At 62.2% G+C, this 19,480-nt stretch overlaps 1 protein-coding gene across 1 annotated transcript; it reads left to right on the plus strand.

The window, feature by feature from the left end:
* Positions 1 to 2,007: 2,007 nt before the first annotated feature.
* HIC2 (HIC ZBTB transcriptional repressor 2) lies at positions 2,008 to 5,971 on the plus strand. Its single transcript, XM_037823651.1, is given in 3 exon segments — positions 2,008 to 2,265; positions 3,588 to 3,609; positions 3,611 to 5,971. Coding segments are annotated over 3 exon segments (1,839 nt in total). The 5' UTR covers positions 2,008 to 2,239; the 3' UTR covers positions 5,402 to 5,971.
* Positions 5,972 to 19,480: the final 13,509 nt, after the last annotated feature.

Here is a 19,480-nt window from a genome sequence, read left to right on the forward strand (position 1 = left end):
GACACCCCGTGCCCTTTCCCGGACGCCCCACCTCATTACTGTTTTGGGGTTCCCTCCGTCTCTCATTTTGGCTGCCGTCGGCCTTTCCTGGACAGTGTTCTCCCTGCCCCGGTGCTGCTGGGTCACCCGTGGTTCTGTCTCCCCCTCTTTTTTCAGTATTATAAACGCAGTGCTCACCTGTTCTGGAACTCAGGTGTTACCAAAACGGACACCCAGAAACCCCTTTTCTCCCTCCTCATGCCCTGGAGGGCCGTCCTTTCAGGGTGTGGGGTGCACGTGCCCCCCGGTGTTTCCCCAGGGCCCACCTGCCACCTGGGTCCTGGGGGGCAGAGGGCAGGGAGGAGCTGCAGAGGGGCCCCCGTGGCCTGGCCTTCCCCGGCGGGGTGTGGGCGGGGTCCCCCTCTGTGAGAGCCTGGGCGGGCGAGGGAGATGAGGAACTGGGGGCTCGTCCTCCGGGTGGGGTGGACTGTGGACCCGGCAGTAAGGCTCGTGTCTGCATCGGGGTGTTTTTGTTTCTCCGAGCCTTCCCGCGCTCCCCCTGCTCTTCCTCACAGGTCCGGGGCCGTTTCTGGGGCACTGTCCCCGTCCCCCGAGGGGCTGTGTCCTGGTGTCCTGGGCTGGGCACGTGCCCCTGGGGGCTGAGCCACCCTGCTGGGCCTGCTGTCCGGGCTGCTGGGGGCCCCTGGACGTCCTCGTTCCGGTCGGCAGTCAGCCCCAGCAGGGCCGGGCGCCACCCTGGTACCCAGTGGGCACCCAGCTGCAAACCCAAGCTGGCCCCAGCACTGTGGCCACACTCGGCTGGCCGGTGGGGGGCAGAGGGCGCTGCCTGCCATCAGTCGGGTTGGGACGTGGGTGGGGTGTGACTGCTTGTGTGGGGTGAGGGTGCAGTGTCCTACCTGAGGCTGGGGGCTGGGGAGGGCACTCGAGGCTCCTGCCCTGCGTCACGGCGGGGGGGTCGGCTTGAGGGACACTCGGGGGACAGTCTGGGGAGCCCTGCAGATCCTGGCTCCAGCCCTCCCTGCCTTGTGGGGGGACCTGGGCTGGTGAAATGCCTGGCAGGGTGGGGGGCTTGGGCCCCTCAGGGGAGACCCCACACAGCAGCCCCTGGGTGCCCAGCCCTGCTCTGCCCCCTCCCTGCGCCCGGCCTGGGCCTGGTTTGTGGCGAGGGTGGGCCGTCCCCGTTGCAGGGTCTGGTCGAGCTGAGTCAGAGCCTGCCGAGGGAGGGCTCGGGGGGCCCGGGGCCGGGAGGGGGGCTGGCGAGGGGCCTGTGGTCACGGTGGGTGACTGGCTGGCTCGAGTGCTGCCCTGGCCTGGCTCGGTGGCCTCTCTGTCCCCCCAGGCTGTGCACCCCTCGTCCAGGGCCCCAGTTCCACCTTTACCTAGTGAGGGGCCTGGGCCTGCTCTCTGGTCCCATGAGCTGCCCTCGGGGCTCTGGTGGGCTCCTCGGCCGACCGTGACCCCTGTCCTGGGACACCCCGTTTCTGAGGAGGGCCGGGGGCGCTGCTGCATGCTGAGGCCTCCCAGCCACGGGCCTGCACCCCGGGTCTGGCCACATTCCTGAGGGCCCTGCTGGGCCTCCCTGGCCTGGGGTGGGGTGGGGTGGGGCAGGGGCAGGGCTGGCGTCGGGCCTGCTAGGCCCCCTCTCCCACCTGCTGGCTCAGGGAGCCCCGGCCGGCCTCTTTGGGGAGCAGGGGGTGGACACCTCCAGACCCCCTGCCGTGGAACCCAAGGGGCCCGGGGGTGCTGCATTTGGTGGCAGCTGCAACAGGGCCTGGTGTGGGGAGGCCCAGCCTGGGCTCGGGGCCACCCTCAGCGGGGACGTCTTCAGGGAGGGGCCATGGGGCAGGGCGGGAAGGGGACGGGTCTGGAGCCGCTGGGACAGACGGGGTCTCATAAATAGTCCCTCGCACCAGTGGCTCCAGCTTTGACGTTTTGTGTGTAAACAGGACCAATCTGGAAGGGCCTGGCCTGGGCCTCAGTGGGCCCTGGGGTCGGCGGAGTCCTGTGGCTTGGGGTGTTGGGGGCGGCAGCACCCCCAGCTCCTCCGACCTGCCGAGCCCGGGGCCCTGTGGTCACTGTCACCCGCCCGGCTCTCCGTGGGGGTGTGGGGGGTCCCAGCCTGAGAGGCCGTCGGCGACCGTGTGACCATGTCCTCTCTCTCCACCAGGTGACCAGGCATTGATGCCCCCCCAGGGAGGCCACGCACACACGGAGGTCACCCCCGCTGGCTGCTGCGCACATGGTTTCTGGGCCCCTGGCACCCCGGTAGGCTGGGCGGGGAGGGAGGGAGGCTGCCCTCAGCCTGCAGCCCTGGCCTGGGGTCCCTGGTGTGCCCCTCGTGGCTGTGTGCCCCGAGAAAGGGGGCTGCCCTGGGCCCCCTAGGGTGGGGTTTCCTGCCCCTGCAGGCCCTGGGGCTGGGGGCTGGGTGGGGAGTGGAGGAGGATGGGTTCTGGGGCACCCCGGGGCTCGAGCATCGGAGGATGGGGCTGGGTGCCTGCGGCCTCCTGCTGGCCGAGCCCTGCAGGTTCCCTCGGGGTCCGTGGTGTCCCCAGTTGGTCCCGGTGAGCTCTGAGGCCGCCTTGGGGGCGCACGTGGTTGCCACAGTTTCACCTCGGGCAGGGCTGGGCCGGGGAGAGGATTTGTGTCACGAGGCTGGGCAGGCAGCTCAGCTCCCTACGAATGTGGGACCCAGGGAAGCCCCCGAGGGGTGCAGCTGGAGGCCGCGTGAGCCCAGCACCCTTCTTTGGGGCCCGGGGGTGGGGGCTGGGGAGGCCGTGGCACCTGCTGGGTGCCCCCAGCAGCTGCCTTTGCCTCCTGGAGGGGCATTTCCTCCCCTGGGGTCTGGCATGGTTGGGCATGGTCGGGCCAGCCTTGTCTCCCCACTGTGGAGGGCCCAGGCCCTTGGCGGAGGGCTGCCCAAGGCAGTGGGGGCCGCTTGGGGTGGGGTGCCCGCTCCGGGACGTCCCACTCCCCGGGACCTGGGCTCCCCGCCCGTGCTCCCGGCTGCGCCAGTTTGCTTACATCCAGCAGTGAGCGGGCGGTTCCCGTGGAGACCAGAGGTGTTGGGCGTTTATTACTTAATGACATCAATCAGCGTCCCTGCCAGCGCTTGCGGCAGACCCAGCTGGCCGCCCTCCCCAGGCCCAGCAGCCGCCCTTCCTAGAAAGGCTCCGGGACCTGTCAGTGCCAGGGGTTGGCTGGGCCACCTCGGCCTCTGGGCACCCAGGGTGGGGCCTTCTTGGGGGTTGGGGCGTCGTTCCCCAGGAGTGTGATCTGTGGCGGGGCAGTGGTCGGAGCCCGGGAGGCAAACGTTGGGGCTTGGCCAGTGCTTAACATTTGATTTGGCCCATGCAGAACTAAAAAAAAAAAAAAAAGGAATCTTTCTGGCTCATCTGCCCACCCGTCCCACCTCCCCTTGCCCCCCAGCACTTTAGACTCACTTGCTGGTCACGTCAGGGTCACTTTTGGGAGCCCAGTTCTGCCAGCACGGAGAGAGCGGCCTGGGTGGTGGAGCCGGATTCCCCCGGCGCCCGCCGCCCCCCGAGCCCCCCGGCCTGCTGACCGCGGTGCCCGCTCTCTGCCCGCAGGTGGTACGCGTGGGGAGGCCGCGGGGGACGCGGGCACCGCCATGGAGCTGCCCAGCCACTCCAAGCAGCTCCTGCTGCAGCTCAACCAGCAGAGGACCAAGGGCTTCCTGTGTGACGTCGTCATCATGGTGGAGAACGCCGTCTTCCGGGCCCACAAGAACGTCCTGGCCGCCAGCAGCATCTACTTCAAGTCCCTGGTCCTGCACGACAACCTCATCAACCTGGACACGGACATGGTCAGCTCTGCCGTGTTCCAGCAGATCCTGGACTTCATCTACACGGGCAAGCTGCTGCCCGGCGACCCGCCGGCCGAGCCCAACTTCGGCACCCTCCTCACCGCCGCCAGCTACCTCCAGCTGCCCGAGCTGGCCGCCCTGTGCCGCCGCAAGCTGAAGCGCGCGGGGAAGCCCTTCGGCTCGGCCCGGGTCGGGGCCACGGGCATGGGGCGGCCAGCTCGCAGCCCGCGCCTCGCCGCCGCCTCCGTCATCCAGGCCCGGTACCCGGGCCTCGGGGGCGGGCGCCAGGGGCTGCACCCTGCCCCGGAGCCACCCCCTGGCAAGGGCTCCGACGACGACGAGCTTTTCCTCGGCAGCGCCAACCCGGAGGCGGTGCACGGCCTGGGCCGGCCCGGCTGCCCGGCCGGCGGGGAGCCGGGCCTGGGCGGCTGTGGCGGCAGCACCAGTGGGAGCAGTGGGGGCTGCGAGCAGGAGCTGGGCCTCGACCTGTCCAAAAAGAGCCCCCCGCTGCCGCCCGCCACCCCTGGCCCTCACCTCAGCCCCGACGACCCGGCCCGGCTGAGTGACAGTCAGCACGGTTCGCCGTCCTCCGCCCCCGCCCTGCCCACTGCCAACAGTGCCTCGTACGCCGAGCTGGGGGGCACCCCTGACGAGCCCATGGACCTGGAGGGGGCCGAGGACCACCCCCTGGGGCTGCCGGAGGGGCCCGGCGGGCAGCCCCGCAAAAGCCTGCGGCACTCAGCTCGCCGGAAGGAGTGGAGCCGGAAGGAGCCCGTGGTCTGCTCCCCGTTCGAGCGGAAAGAAGCAGGGCCCAAGGGCCCCTGCCCCGGGGAGGAGGGCGAGGGGCTCGGGGACAGGGTCCCCAACGGCATCCTGGGGGCCGGTGGCGGGGGCGGCGGGCCCTACGGGGAGCCCCCGTTCCCCTGCAAGGAGGAGGAGGGTGAGAACGGCAAGGACGGGAGCGACGAGAGCGGGCAGAGCGGCAGCGAGGCGGGCGCCCGCTACGTGTTCCGGCAGGAGGGCTACGAGCCCGTGCCCTACGGTGACAACCTGTACGTGTGCATCCCCTGCGCCAAGGGCTTCCCCAGCTCGGAGCAGCTCAACGCCCACGTGGAGACGCACACGGAGGAGGAGCTGCTGCTCAAGGAGGAGGGGGCCTACGAGACGGGCAGCGGGGGCGCCGAGGAGGAGGCCGAGGACCTGTCGGCGCCCAGCGCGCCCTTCGCGGCCGAGCCGCGGCCCTTCAAGTGCTCGGTGTGTGAGAAGGCGTACAAGGACCCGGCCACGCTGCGGCAGCACGAGAAGACGCACTGGCTGACGCGGCCCTTCCCGTGCAGCATCTGCGGCAAGATGTTCACGCAGCGCGGCACCATGACCCGCCACATGCGCAGCCACCTGGGCCTGAAGCCCTTCGCCTGTGAGGAGTGCGGCATGCGCTTCACGCGCCAGTACCGCCTCACGGAGCACATGCGCGTGCACTCGGGCGAGAAGCCCTACGAGTGCCAGCTCTGCGGCGGCAAGTTCACGCAGCAGCGCAACCTCATCAGCCACCTGCGCATGCACACCTCACCCGCCTAGAAGCCAAAGACCGCCCGGCGGCCCCCCGCGGCCCATGCACCACGGGAAGGTGCCGGAAGGGGGCCGCCGGGGCCACGTCCACCTCCGTCCCGCCCTGGGCGCCGCCTCGCCGTGCCTCGGTTTCCTTCCCGCGGCCGGGCGGGCAGGAGGCTGCCGTGACGCGTGTGTGCGGCATGCTTGTGTCTGGGTGCGGGCCGTCCCCTCGGCCCCGGGACCGTCAGGGTGAGCCCACCGCCTCTACCTCGCAACCACTAAAGCGCCCCCGGGGCCGTGGCGCCGTTATTCCTACTGAGCTGTGTTTTTCCTTTCACATTTTGTTTTTGGAACCAAAACAAACCGTAAGTCGATTTTCTCCCGGGGCCGAGGGTGGGTTCTGCAGACTGAATGTATCGGGGGCACCCGCCTCTGCCTCTTGTCCCCTGGTGCCAGTGGGGGGTGCAGACAGGTGATGCCCACCTCCCCGGGCCCCAGAAGCCCCTCTTGCCCAAAGGCCTCCCCGGGCCTGAGGCCCTGCCCCGGCCGCCTCGGGAGAGTGTGCTCGCTCTATAGTTTCCAAGGAATATTCTTTGTTTAGAGGTACTTGTTTTTTTTTTGTTGTTGTTTTGTTTTTTTTTTCCTATTACGAGAAAAACCAGTGTAACGTTTCCGTGAATGTTTGAACTGGAAGGTCTGGGGTGGTGGGGGGTGGGCACGGGGGGGCTGGGCTGGACGCGGAGTCCGTCGGTACTCTGTCTCTTATTTTCTCCGTGGACGTGTGCGTGTGGTGTGCGTGGCGAATGTGGACAGGCGTTTCACTTTTCCTTCCTCACTGAACATGGTGGAGAGACCTCTGCCCTTTTGCTACCTCTTGAATCCCCGAGAACGACCCGTTGGCGACGGGCCGAGGTGCTTTTGTTTCCCTCCCGTTAGTGTCAGCCGGGCCGGGGACCTATGGGTGTCCTCTGGGCGCCCGCATGCGGTTTCTCCCTGAGCCCCTGGCCTGTCCACCCCGGGGGGGCTTCCCGTCGTGTCTCAAGCAGGGAGGGGTCCTATCCACACCCCTCCTGGCACCCATGGGGCTCAGGGACAGGGAAGCCATGGTGGGAGCAGGACAAGGGGGGGGTTCAGCCCCCCACACCACCCCGTCCTCACACGCCTGGTGTAGGGGCTCAGGGGCTCCACCCAAAGCGATGGGTGTGAGGGGCTGGGGGGCCGGGCCCTTGGCCCTTGGCCGGCCGGCACAGGCCCCACATTGCCTGGTGCTTTTCTTTCTTTTACACTTTCCTTTCTCTTTTAAGTTCAGACCAAAAAACTCCGGAGTCATCTCGCCCTACCCAGTCCGCCCCTCGAGGAATCCCCAGCTGAAATCGGAGCCTTCAGGGAGCTCAGTGCTGACCGTGGTGTCGGGGGCAGGAGGGTGCTGGGCCGTCCCCGGGCTCCCGTCCCCTTTGGGTGGGCGTCCCCGGGTCCTGGGCAGAACCCCGGCCCCCCTCACCGCGTCAGCACTGAGGCCACACGGCACAAAGTCTGTACACGGACGTGGGCCTGTCCTGCGGCTCGTGCAAATAGCTGACCCGTTGGCAGAACTTCAGGGACTGGGAGCCAAGGCCCCCTGCGCTCGCGACGTCCGGCGACTTCGCATTGTACCCGCCTTAGTATTGTACCGAGCCTTTGCTGTATTTTCACGAGAAAGCAAAACACTAGTTTCCTATCGAAGACGTGCAGGGTTGGTGGGGGCGGGACGCAGCCCACCTGGTTCTGTCTCCCTCTTCCTTTGGGGCGTGTGCTTGCGAACGTGTGCGAGGATGTGTGTGCGCAGCCTCCCCAGGACGTCGGGCCGGCGGCGGCCTCCGGTTCTCTGCTTTAGTCAGTTACTTCCCAAATGTTCCGGAGAAACAGGAAGCAGAGAAGGCAGCAGAGGATGGGGGAAAGGGAGGGTCCAAACAAAACAAAAAAAAACAACAAAAAAAAAGAAAGCTCATACCCAAATTCACAAAACCTATTTTTTAAACCAAAGCACATTTTGAATGAGTACGGAACCTTGGTGGGCTCAGAAAAAAAAAAAAGATGCTAATATATTTATCTCATTGTTTACATAAACTTTTACAGTTTCAGACCTCAGCAGCTTTGTAAGGCCAGGCCCAGTGACCCGTCACCTTCCACGGGGGCCCCCCGGAGTCGGCCGCCTTGGCTCACGAGCAGAGAGGGGGACCAGGGGGCCGTGATGGCAGCTGCCCCGGACCCCCGGGGCCTCGCCAAGCCCAGATGGCACCAAAGAGTGTGGGCCTGAGCTGACCAGCCTCCGCGGGGGTGGCCGTCAGCTCCGGCCTCAGGACCCGAGTCTGGGTGGCGAGCTCCCCCGGCTTCTCTGCCCGTGCCCCTCAGGGTGGTGGATGGGAGGGTCCCCTCAAGCCAAAAAGCCAGGAACTTTGCGTGGCTCCATCCCCCTTGGACCGTCCCGTTCCCACCCTGAGCCCCTTCCCCCCGAACCCAGCCAGGGGAAGGCCTGGCCCTTACCCACACAGACGGTGCAAACACTCTCAACAGTGTTGTTTTTGTATCAATATGTTTGTGCAGTGATGAATGTATTTATTTCTCAGACTCGGGGCGAGCGGGTGAGCTGACCGGGCCCCGGGCTCTGCCACCCGTGCCCCTGCCAGACCGAGCCACAGCAAGGGCTCCTCCAGGATTGCAAAAAAACAGGAAACCAAGAACAGACGAACCTTGAAGCGAGATGGGCAGCATAGCCATACACCTCAGCCTGTGACCGGAACAATCCGACGAGCCCGGCTCGTGCAGCCTCACGTGTGGCGTCACGCAGCCGCGTGTGTGTGTACGAGTGTGTGTGTGTACGTGTGTGTGCGTGTGTGTGTCCCGGTAGCCCACCACTCGGGGGAATGTTCCGGGCTCTCCCACCCCGACTCCCCTCCCGGCAGTACCCACCAGACCTCAGACCCTGCTGCAGGAGTGCGATCTGGGCTGGGGGGGGGTTGTGGCCTGGGCAGCCTGGAGGGGCTCAGGGACAAGGGGGCCGGGGGACCACGGGGGCGTGGGGAGACGGTGCAGGAGTCAGCCCTGCCGCCCCCCGCCTCCACCCCCAGAGGGACCAGGGCCCTCACTGTTTTCCAGAACCGACTTGGGGCAGGTGCAACTTGGCCCCAATAGAACCTGTGAATCTGATACCAGGAGGGATGGGGTGGGCGGGGGCCGCCCAGAGCCCCAGTGTGACATTCCAAATTGGGGGGGGCGGGCGGGGTGAGCTGTGTGGGTCGAGGCTGCCCAGGACCCCCTCCCCAGGATGCTGCAGTCACCCCACCCGACCCACTTTCTACCGGGAGCCCTCTCCCCCTACCTCACCTCGCTATTTATTGCTGTAATTTATTGACCTCAAAAATGCTGCATACCAGACCTCATCTGGGACAGGGAGGGTCCCCAGGGCTCCCCCCTGCCACTCGGCAGGGCCCCGTGGGGCCAGGTGCTGAGGGGAGCCTCCCTGTCCCCCCACCCATCGCTCGCCCGCCCCGTCCCCCCGGGGGGGCCCAGTTGGGCACCGACCCGTCCGCAGATACCTCGAGGGGGCAGGAGGGAGGGGTGGTGGCTGTGTTCTGTGATTGGAAGTGGAGGGGGTGCGGGCCCTGCCTCAGGTCCTCCTGGGGCGGGGGCCCCAGGGTCGCACTCCTGCACTGGCTCCCGCCGCTGTCAGGCCCCAGCTCGTCCGTGTCCCTGGAGAGTCGGGGTCAGTTCTGGTCAGGGCTGCGCAGCAGCTCCTCAAGTGTCAGAGCGAGCGAGTCACCGCCGACAGCTCCCCATTCAGAAGCGTGCAGTCTTAATGTACAGCGACGAGAAACTGTTATTTTGTGATCTTTTCATTAAAAGCTTGATTGAAGACGACCTCGCGTGGGGCCTCGTGTGTTCCCAAGTGGCACAGCGCCGTCCTCTCTGTGCAGTGCTTCCAGGTCCCGGGGCGGGGGCGGGCACTGAGGTGGGGGTCCGTCTGCCACCTTCCAGAGGGTGGTTTCACGCAACCAGGGCCTGTGCCCCGTTTTCGTGGGTCCTGGGATGGGCAGCAGCCCCGGGAGCTCAGTCTTGGGTAACGTTGGCCCGACGTGGCCAGGGGAGCTCCGGGGGCAGCCGTGGGGGGCATGGGGCGGGCAGCTGGGGGGAGGGAGATGCCGGGACCACCTGTTGAGCTGCAGGATGGGTTCAGGGAAGGACTCTCAGCTGCCACTGCCCCTTCCTGCTTCCTGGCCTTACCTGGCCTTAGAGAAAGAGGGTAATTGTAGTTTCCAAGGGGCAGGGGCGGTGGGTGTGTTTCCCCAGGGGCCTCTCCGTCCCGGCCACTGGGGCGGGGGTCCTAGAATGATTGAAGAACCCGGAAGGCGGTCAGCCAGCAGAGACCCCGAACTCGGTGAATGGAGGACACCCCTGTCACTCCAAGACCACAGCAGCTGGGCCCAGCAACCCGAGACCTACTCCCGGAGGACACGGCCATCGCCACGCATAAGCTGGTAAGTTCCGTCCAGTTGTTTTTAATTTTTTGTTCTGTTTTATCAGAACCAAACCTGAGCGTAGTTTAAATACTCACACGATTCTTTAAAAGACTTCAGCAAAAAGTAGTTTCTGGTCCCCTCAACCCCATCCCACTTAACTCGTGCAGTACTTTCTTCTGCGTTATCTCCACATTTCTAAATAATATTCTTCTGCCGTCTTCCGTCCTCAAAAGTCTGTGGACTTAGAGTAGGTGAGGATTCTAGTTCATTCATAACTGGTTCCCCTTCATTTATGTTCTCAAAATAGTCATCAGAATGTTTAGTTTGATTGAGGAGCTGGCAAACCTTTTCTAAAAGTAGAGTAGCCAGATGGTGACTATTTTAGGCTTTAAAACTTTGTTGACAAACGCTGGCATAGGCTGTAGGGTTTGCAAATCCGTTCTTGTCATTTTCACCGTGGAAACCTCATTCGCTGTGGGGTCAGCTGGGGTACTGGGTCTTGGTGTCCTTCTGTGTATAATTTCTTGTTTTCCCTAAATTTGAGAATTATTATTATTATTATTTTTTTTTTTTTGATTGCTTAGTTTGTCAGTTTTCTTTTAATCTCTGCCCTCCACCACCCTTTAATTCTGCAAAATGCTGCCCTGGACCGTGTTTTCCAACAGTCTGACCTGGTCAGCTGGCCGTCTGTTTTGTTTTTGCCCCGGGGACAGCCTTCCTGGAGCCTGCTGGGTGCTGATGTGGGCCGGATTTCTCCCTGCCTTGGGTCTTACTTTGGAAAAGCTGTGCTTTCTGGGCCCCAGGTACTTGTCTTCATGAAAAAGGCGAGCTCGTTCGGTAACATGTGTCTTTACCCATACGAGCCTGAGAAGGAGGTTTTTGGAGACTGTGAATGTTCAAAAAACCTTAAATGACTCTGGGTTTGGCTGGGTATAGACTTGTAGGTGAGATTTTCTTTTCCCTTTGAATTTTCAAAGCTTTTACCTTCCACTTTCCTTCTGCATCCCAATCCTTTGTATGAGACCGGACTTTTTCCTTGGAAGCTTTCAAGGTTGTCCCTTTAGTTTTAGATGGTTTGTTCCAGGTACTTACTGGTTGGTATGAGGTACTTGGTACTCGGTGGATTCGTCTCTGGAAACTCAACGCCCTTCAGTTTAACTCTCACTGACTTTTAAAAAACATTTCAGCTATTTTTTAATTTCCAAGAACACTTTCTTTTGTTTGTCTTTTGTTTATAGCACTTCTTTTTTTTTTTCTTTTCTGTGATGTTATTGTTTTCTTTTTAAGGATATTTTAAACTTTTGACGTTTTCTACTATTCCATGCATTGCACCTAATTTTCTTTAGGATGACTTATTTTTAGTTTGTTTTTATCTTTTCCTGTATTGTTAGAGGCTTTCCTCAGATGTCTTCACTATTCATTCATTCAGGAATTCAATTCATTTGAATTTAAGAATGAGAACCTAAAAAACTGCCTGGAAGCAACCGAGTGGTGCTTTAAGATGTGTGCATTTTGTTGTACTCATCCTTGCCCGTGGGATGCAGGTGAGGCCTCGTTAGACCAGCCCGGAGCCTCTGAGCACTAGAGCCTTGAAGAACATTCTAGAAGAGGATGAAAAGTGAGGCGAACTCTTACTCTGCAGCCCGAGCTGAAGTCGGGACCGGGCTGGGGAGTGATTCTGTGGTTGAGGAGCAGTGGCAGGTTCTCACCTGTGGGCACTGACACCTTTGATAACGTGTTTATTTGTCTATGGCACCGTCTTTCCGAAAGACGGCCAAGAGAGGTTGCAGTAAGGGACTCCTGTGGACGGGAGGAGGTTTGGGCCACAAAGAGGAGCAGTGGGAAAAGGCCCCCGTGCCGTCCGTGGGGCCAAGAACCGTGAGCGGTCCTCGCAGCTGGCGCCTTGCGTCCTGGCGTCTTCCCCACAGCAACCCCCGGTGAGTGCCCGGCGGCCGTGCCACGCAGCGGCCTCAGATGCTGGGCTACAAAGTGTTCCAGCTTGTGGTCGCGGGGTGCGCCCCCCACCTCCACCAGGCTGCCCCGTGACCTGCGGCAGCTGCACCCGTCTCCTTCCCGAAACCTGAGAGCAAGTGGTCGCACATGGGAGCCCACCCTGCCCGGGGTGTGGGGCCAGAGCTGGTCCGTCCTGGCACAGGCTGCGGTGGGCCGGGAGGCAGCGGGAACCCTGCAGAGCAGGGGCTGCTTGAACCACACCCCAGGGGGGAGGCAGCCGAGGGGCTGGGGTCCTGGGGGGTGGGTGGGGCGCAGGGCAGGGGCAGGGGGCACCCTCCTGGTTTTCCTGGCTGCCGTGCCCAATCCCACAGGCAGGCTGACTTCCGCCGCAGGCATCGCTTGGTTTTGAGGCCGGCAGAAGCGCAGAAGGCAGCACTTGCTCCCCGAGTCTGTCACGGTGTGGCGCTGGCAGCTGGGCCCCTGGGGCCCCTCATTCGGGCTCTGCCTCCTGTCCTCACGTGGTGGGTCCTCTCCTTTCCTCTCCTTCTCCAGGCTCCCGCCGGCTTCCGGCAATGGGGGTGGAGCACCACCTCACTCGATGGGGCTACGGCTTAATTTACCTTCTTCAGGAGCCCCCAGTCCCAGGGTTCACACCCCCAGGGAGGCAGAGTTAGATGGAGAGCACGTCTACACCGGGGCCTCACGTGCAGGGCGGGGAGAGGCTGAGGGCCTCTCTCCGGGGTCTGGCTGCACCCCTGTATTTTATTTTTATTTTTTAAATTTATCTTTTATTCAAATGAAGGTATACTCGGTTTGTTTGTTTTTTTTAATGAAACATTTTTTTTCTTTTTTAATACAATTTTCTCTAGATACATCTGCACCCCATACAGTCCATCCAAGGTCTGCGATCGGTGGCTCACGGTGTTGTCACGTAGCTGCTCTGCCATCGTCACAGTTGATTTCAGAACATTTCCCAGCAGGGCCTTAGACCCGGGCAGGCGCGAGCGGAGGAAACTGTGCACGATGTCGGGGAGAAGCTTCCGGCTCCTCCTCCCCACGGGGCAGGTCCCAGGCACCCAGGGGCTGACCGGGCACGAGAACCCTCAGCACCTCCGGGGTCCGGGGCCTCTCCCTCCACCCGACAGCTCTTCGGTGCCCGCGGCACCTTCTCACCGCGACCACTCGGATTTGGGGACGCGTCGGCCCACAGCGGTTTCGGCCTTGACCTCACAGATGCCTCCCCCTGAGCCCGTCCGTCTGGCCACGGCTCCCTCTGACCACCCCCTGGGGCGTCCCTGGGGCAGGGCGAGGACCAGCACAAAGGGGCGTCATGAGCGGCTTTCCTGCGTGCGCCAGGCCTCCCGGAAGGACCCGACTGCGGAAGGGGTGCCGCGTTCCGCGTCCTGGGCTGGCGGGTGGAGAGGGCAGTCCTGGCTTCCTGAACCCGGAGTCAGTCCCCTGGGAGGGACAGGAGAGCAGTAACCGCGTCGGTGGCGGTGCCTGTGAACGGCGGCCCCAGGTCCCAAATGCTTGGCAGCGCCAACTCGTCCCGCCAACTCGGCAACCCCGGGGCAGGTGGTGCTGCCGTCCCCAGCCTGCCGGTAATGATCCTCACCCCCGAAAGCTCAGGCGGGGGTTCAGGCATCTGTGGAAGGGAGATGGAGGGAAGGGCAGGCCCCACGGACACTTCTGGAGCTCGGCTAGAGGAGCAGGGCCTGCTCCTGGAAAAGGGGGCTCTCCGGGCGCCCCAGCTCGGCCCACAGTTCTCCCCCAGGCGAGGGGGTCATGAGGGAGAACTTTCTGGACGAAGGCCCAGTGGGAGAAAGATGGGGCCTGGGCCTGCTGCTGGCCCTGGGACATTCCGGGGATGCAAGGGGGGCGAGGGTGGGGAGAGAGGCCCCCAAGGGGAGGAGACGGGCCTTCCTTGCTCTTGAGGGGCCGTAAAGGTGACCTGGCCACAGGCTCTGGAGATCCTTCAAGCCGCCACTGTGCCCGGGATCTGCGTGGGCAGCACAGAGAGGCCCGGCCGTCCACCGGGGATGGAAGGGAAGGGCACGGGCTCCAGAGCCCCCCGTGTGCAGCCCCAGGCGGCGTGATGGGGCACAGCAAGCTCGGCAGCGTCGCTGGGGTCTCATCTCCCTCCTTCTGAAGGCCACCAGCCTGGCGCTCTTGGCTGGGCATTTCGGGGAGCCTCTCTCTGCCTTGGGGGACCCTGCGGGGTCACACATCCTCCAGCCAGGGCCTCGTCACCCGGGGCGTGTGAGTGGCCAGCAAGGCTGTCCCCAGCATTCGCTTCGATGTGCCACCTCTTCCGTCCGCACGTCTCCGCTCACGTGGCACGTTTTATTGTTACCTCAGCCACCGCCAATCGCCAAGGTCACTGCCCGGCTTCTCTGGCGCGGGAGAGAGAGAGGTGGCCGTGGCGGCTCTCGTCCTGGGCTGGGGAGGGCAGGACCCCCAGCTCGGCCCCACACTGAGTTCTGTGAGCAGCCTCTCGGGTGGGTGCAGCCATCTCCTCTGACCTCTGACGGGGGCCTCGTGCCAGTGGGTTGAGCACCCGACCCCTCCCGTGCGTGTGTCCCCCGAGAGCCCGTCTGCAGGGAGATGGCGCCCTGGGGGTCCACTCGCACAGGAAGGCCCCTGTCGCAGTCACACCCTCGCCTGCACTGACCAAGCGGCCAACCCCCAGCTCCGGAGCAGGGTCAGCAGCCGGCTCCAGCGCCCGCAAGCCCACGGCACGAGCAGTGTCAGGGCACGGGGCCAGTGGTGCGCGGATGGGGTGGACGGAGCCTGGGCACATGGGCATGGGGTGGGCTGGCCGTGGGGTCACAAGACAGACACGGCCGAATTCCAGCCCCTCCCAGCAGTGGCCACAGGGCTTGGGCAAGAGGCCGCGTCGTGGTGGCAGGCAGGGGTGGGAGGCAGGTTTGGGCCCCGGAGTCGGACGGGCCCACCCGGGCTGGGCCTGGGGGCTGCGTGAGAACGGGCCTTGGGCTCCCCAGGTAGCTGGAGGGCTTGGCGGGGAGACGGGGGGGCTGGCGGTCACCAATGATAATCGCCACCCCCCTCGACATTTTATTGTGGACAGTTTCACACATGAGACAGAGCTGGGAGAATGGATGGGGCATCCGGAAACTGTTGGAATCTTCCAGCCACGGTGGCGGCAACCACAGCTGTGGAAAGGGGTCAGGAGGTCAGAATTGGGCAATGTTTCTACCTATTTATTTCTCAACTTTTCATTTTGAAATAATTTCAAAATGGAGGCCTGTGTCTGGGTGTGGTGAGCCCCCCAGGGTCGGGGGCTCTGTGTGCACTCAGGGCCTGACCCCCCACACCCACCCGGAGTGAGCCTGGCTTCTGGAAGAGTCTGGGCAGCACGAGCTGTGGCGTGCACCGGGCTGCGGCATCTTGGCGTCCGTTGGAGCAGCGTCCACGTGTCCGTCCTGAGCAGCACCGGCCGAGAGTCGACTTTCCAGGCCCAGGACCCAGAACGCGTCCCTGTGGTGAGTCCTCACCGAGGCCGCCTCCTCTCCTCTCCCTCACGTGTCTCGGGCCTTTTCCTTCCAGCGACAAATACTTGTTTTTCTGATTCTAAAAGCGGCACGTGTTAACCATAGAAAAATAAGAGGGAAAACGACACGAGCAAGAAGGAGCAAGTGAAAAGGCCGCGGAGCTCTTGGAGCCCGGCCACGGGGGCTCGAGGTCTGCAGAAGGCCGAGGGCTGTCGTCATTCTCGCTCCCCTTGAACACACATTTACTGCGCTCCGAGCCCTCTAGACATGTTCACAAGACCGTCCAGTAAACACGAAACAGCTTTCTTCAGCCATAAAAGTGACGGCCGTGCCGCCAGCTCCCCGTGAAGTGGACAGACGGACGGACATGTGGCGAAGGCAGCAGAGCCCCGTGTACTTGGCGGAACCCGGGTGGGTTTACGGTCGCCCGCCCTGGTTACTGCAGCTGCGTGATCCGCTTCAAATGTGTCATAACAAAGCATCGGGGGGACGTGGCCGGCCCGTCCCAAGGCGAGTTTCAGTCCACACTAATTCCAGAAGCACTAAACTGGGAGGAAGTTTCCACGGCAGGACGGGGTGGTGCAGCCCTGGGCAGGCCTGCCGTCTGGAATGTTCTGTGGGAAACGGGCAGCTCCGGCCCCAGGCTGATGGAGGGAGTGGGAGAACCTCAGAGTGAAACTGAGTGGGGGGGACGGCGGGTATGGGGTGGGGGGTCCGGCTTGAACGAAGGCGAAGTGAGAGGAAAGCCCCAACGCGGAGCTGCCGGAACTAGGGGGTGATGGCACCCACACTCTTCTGGACCTCCAGGGGGCGGAGGGGCAGGGGCTCGGGTTTGGGGGTGGGGTCAGGTCCCCGAATGGCAGCAGGGGCCCGGCAGAGATTTCCCCTGCTGAGCCTCGGTTTCCCCATCTGTAAAATGAGGCTCACGAGACTCACCCAGGGGGGCTGGGCAGGCGTCTGGGGACACCACAGGGGATAGGATGGGACGTCCAGGCCAAAACGATGTTGGGGAGAAGAAACCCCAAGAGGTGAAGCCGCCAGGCCAGATGGCACTGTCCGTCAGCACGTCTGTCAACGGACGGTTACTAGGATCCGCACAAAAATTATAAAAGAGAGACAGACGAAGTGCATTTTAATTGTTATTTCAATGTGTAAATACGGAGATCGGTGGCGATGTGTTCGGTACGGGCACAGCCACCCTCCATTCCGGCAGCCGCTCCTCGGGGGCTCCTGGCCATCAGGGACCCCGTATGTGGGTGCAGAGTGAAGAACCTGGGCCGAGAGCCGGGGACGCGCGGGTGGGCCAGGCCCAGTCCTGGGAGCTCATCCCCCATCTGCAGACTGGCCCCTCGCACCCAGCACCCTGTCCTCCCCGAGCCCGTGCCCACTGCCCGCAGGGCCGAGCGAAACGTGCCTTCTCAGCATCTGCGGTGGAGAAACTTCTAGAAGCCAACATCTAATCAATTCCTGGCATCGTCCTGGTGAATCCAGCCCCTCAGTCTCTGCAGCAGCCCTGCTTCCCCCCCTCGATAGGAACAGCAGATGCCACCCGGGGGAGCTCCCAAATCGGTCTTGGGACAAAGGCCAAAGCCAAGGCCAAAGCCAAGGCCGGGCGTGACCCGGTGCCTGCCCCCCGCTTTCTGTAAGGCGGGTTGGGGTCTCCTGCTGTGAGGCGTGACGCGTGCCCTCCCTCGTCCCTGTCTGTCCCTCCTGGGGCGTGGACTTAGCTGGAAGGCGGCGAGGCTGGCGTAACACGTATGTCACCACTGCCACTTACAAAAGTCCATTTTCAAGGGGCCTTTTTGCGAAGGTGGCAGAAAACGTCAACCACAGAGGCGTGACTCTCGGCAAGGGCGCCGGACTTGTTTGGGAACAACAAAACCCCAGCAGGAGACTTGACTCAAGCCACGTCGGGAGGGGCTCTGTTCCCCGCGGCCAGTGAACGACGGGCCAGTGTCCAGTCTTCCTTTTTAATTTATGGATTTCATTTTTTTTTTTTTTTTGCAATCCCAACACAACCCTCAGCCACGTATTTGGGCAAATTTAACACGCGTGCTCTGAAGTGCATGTGGAAGGAGAAATGACTGATCCTAAACCACCATCTCCAGCCCTGCTCGGGGTCCCGGGGATTGACACGGGACAAGATCCGCTCCCCACCCTCAAGTAGCCTTGGTCGAATGCAAACGACCGGGAAGAAAGCAAAACAAAGCAGACGACCCCACAAAGCTGCATTACGGAGGGGGGCCCACATCACAGCCTAAGTCTGCAGCGAGAAGAAGAGTGGACACCTGAAGGACAGACGGACAGTCGCGTGGGTTCTAGGCTGGCGCTTGGGGGCTGACGTGTTTGGGCACGTGGGATCAGGTCCCTGCTCTCCGGATTCCCATCTCTCCGGGTTTGAATCCAAGCAGGGGGCTGGGGCTGGGGGTGGGCAAGGCCTTCCCGACCCTCGGCACCCTGCTGAGACCCCCCGATGGCCATTCCCTGCTGGCGCCTGGCGGGCTGGGAGCTCCCCTCCCCACCTCTGCTCCCACCCCATGACCCACTGGAATTAATCGTTGACCTTCAAGAGACTGATTCCAAGACCAGGGGACGAGAGTGACGCAGGTAAGGCCACTCCACCTCATCACTGCAAACGGGCACACTCCTGGGGGTGCCAAACAATGACTTAGGAAGCCCTTTCCTGGCAGCACGAACACCTAAATAGGTTGCTTATTTTTTTCCCCTCCTTAACACGCTATGCCCTGCAAGCAGAACCAGCCCCAAACGCAGTGGCTTAAAACAAGAGCCATTTGATTTGCTCTGTTGGGTCAGAAACTCGGGCTGGGCCGGGCTGGGCTGGGCTGGGTGCTCCTGCAGATCTCCTGGGGTCTCCATCCTGCAGGTGCAGCCGGCTCAGGCCCTCTTGGGGACGGCCCCCCCGGCCTGGCTGCTGCTTCTTCAGTGGTGACTGGGGTTATGGGTTGTAAGAGGGCAAGAGGGGCTGCAGGGCTCTTGAGGTGCAGATAGATGCCCAAGTCCCGTGACATCATTTCTGCTGCCTTCCGCTGGTCAAAGCAAGATGCCAAGTGAGCCCCAGGGCGTTGGGTGGGCAAACGGGCTCCACATCCTAAAGGAGGAACCTCAGAAATCCGTGGTCGTTTTAATCTACCCTATGTAACCGAACGTGACTTCAGCCTGCTGACATTTGCAAACCTGGGCAACAGGAGATCCAGCCCTGGGCGGGGTCTCACAGGTTTCCCAAGCTTCCCCGGGTGCTCTGAGTGCCCCTCGCCCCCCCACGCACACACTGCACTGACCCTGGCCCCTGCCCAGCCCTTTCTTCTCCGCCCCAACCCTGCACCCCTGTGTATTTAGGCTACGTAAATATTATCCCAGGGCACACCTTATTCTGCTACCTGTAATTTTACCATCAGCGTTGCTTTCCAGCCTCCTCCTGTTGGTTTTTAGCCGAGCCCAGCTCCTTTTCACTGCTCTACAGCATTCCTTTGTTTCCAGGGATCCCATTTCACTTTTCCATTTTCCAAAATTGCTGGAGCATTTAGGCCAAACCCAAGGCTTTGCTCTTAGGAATGTATCTCCTCGTGCATACCAAGAACCCACACGCCTCACGGTGCACTTGCAGGTTGTAGAGGGTCACACCGGCCACTGCTTGGAGCCAGCTGCTTTCCCGAGTGACCCTGTGCCCTCCTGTTTGACGTCCACCAATGTCTCAAGGTTGGCAGCTCCGGGGGATATGAAATCCAGAGCGTCTCCTTGTACCGTTGGGCATTAAAGTTGTCCCCTCTGGGAAGTGCCCTTCTGTTATTAGTTGTTCTTGTGTGTCCCCAGGATTTCCCATGTATCTAGTTATTTATCCTTTGATTGCAAAGATCTTTTCCTTTCCCGTCATCCTTTTGTAAAATTTGTCCAAGTTCTTTTCTTTCTTTTTTTTTTTGTTCCAAGCAGCTTGTCTTTAATCGAGGTATAATTACATAGAGTGAAGTGCACAGATTTTTGGTGTTCTGCTCCATGAGTTTTGATTGCTGTCCACACTCAAATAACCAGCCTCCCAGTTGGGATAAAGAATGTTGCCGTCCCCATGCTGTGTCTTTAGATAAGCAGAAATCCCATACATTTTGATATAATCAAAGCATCAGCTCTCT

This window comes from Choloepus didactylus, assembly GCF_015220235.1.
Source record: "Choloepus didactylus isolate mChoDid1 chromosome 23 unlocalized genomic scaffold, mChoDid1.pri SUPER_23_unloc1, whole genome shotgun sequence".
Taxonomy (NCBI): domain Eukaryota; kingdom Metazoa; phylum Chordata; class Mammalia; order Pilosa; family Megalonychidae; genus Choloepus; species Choloepus didactylus.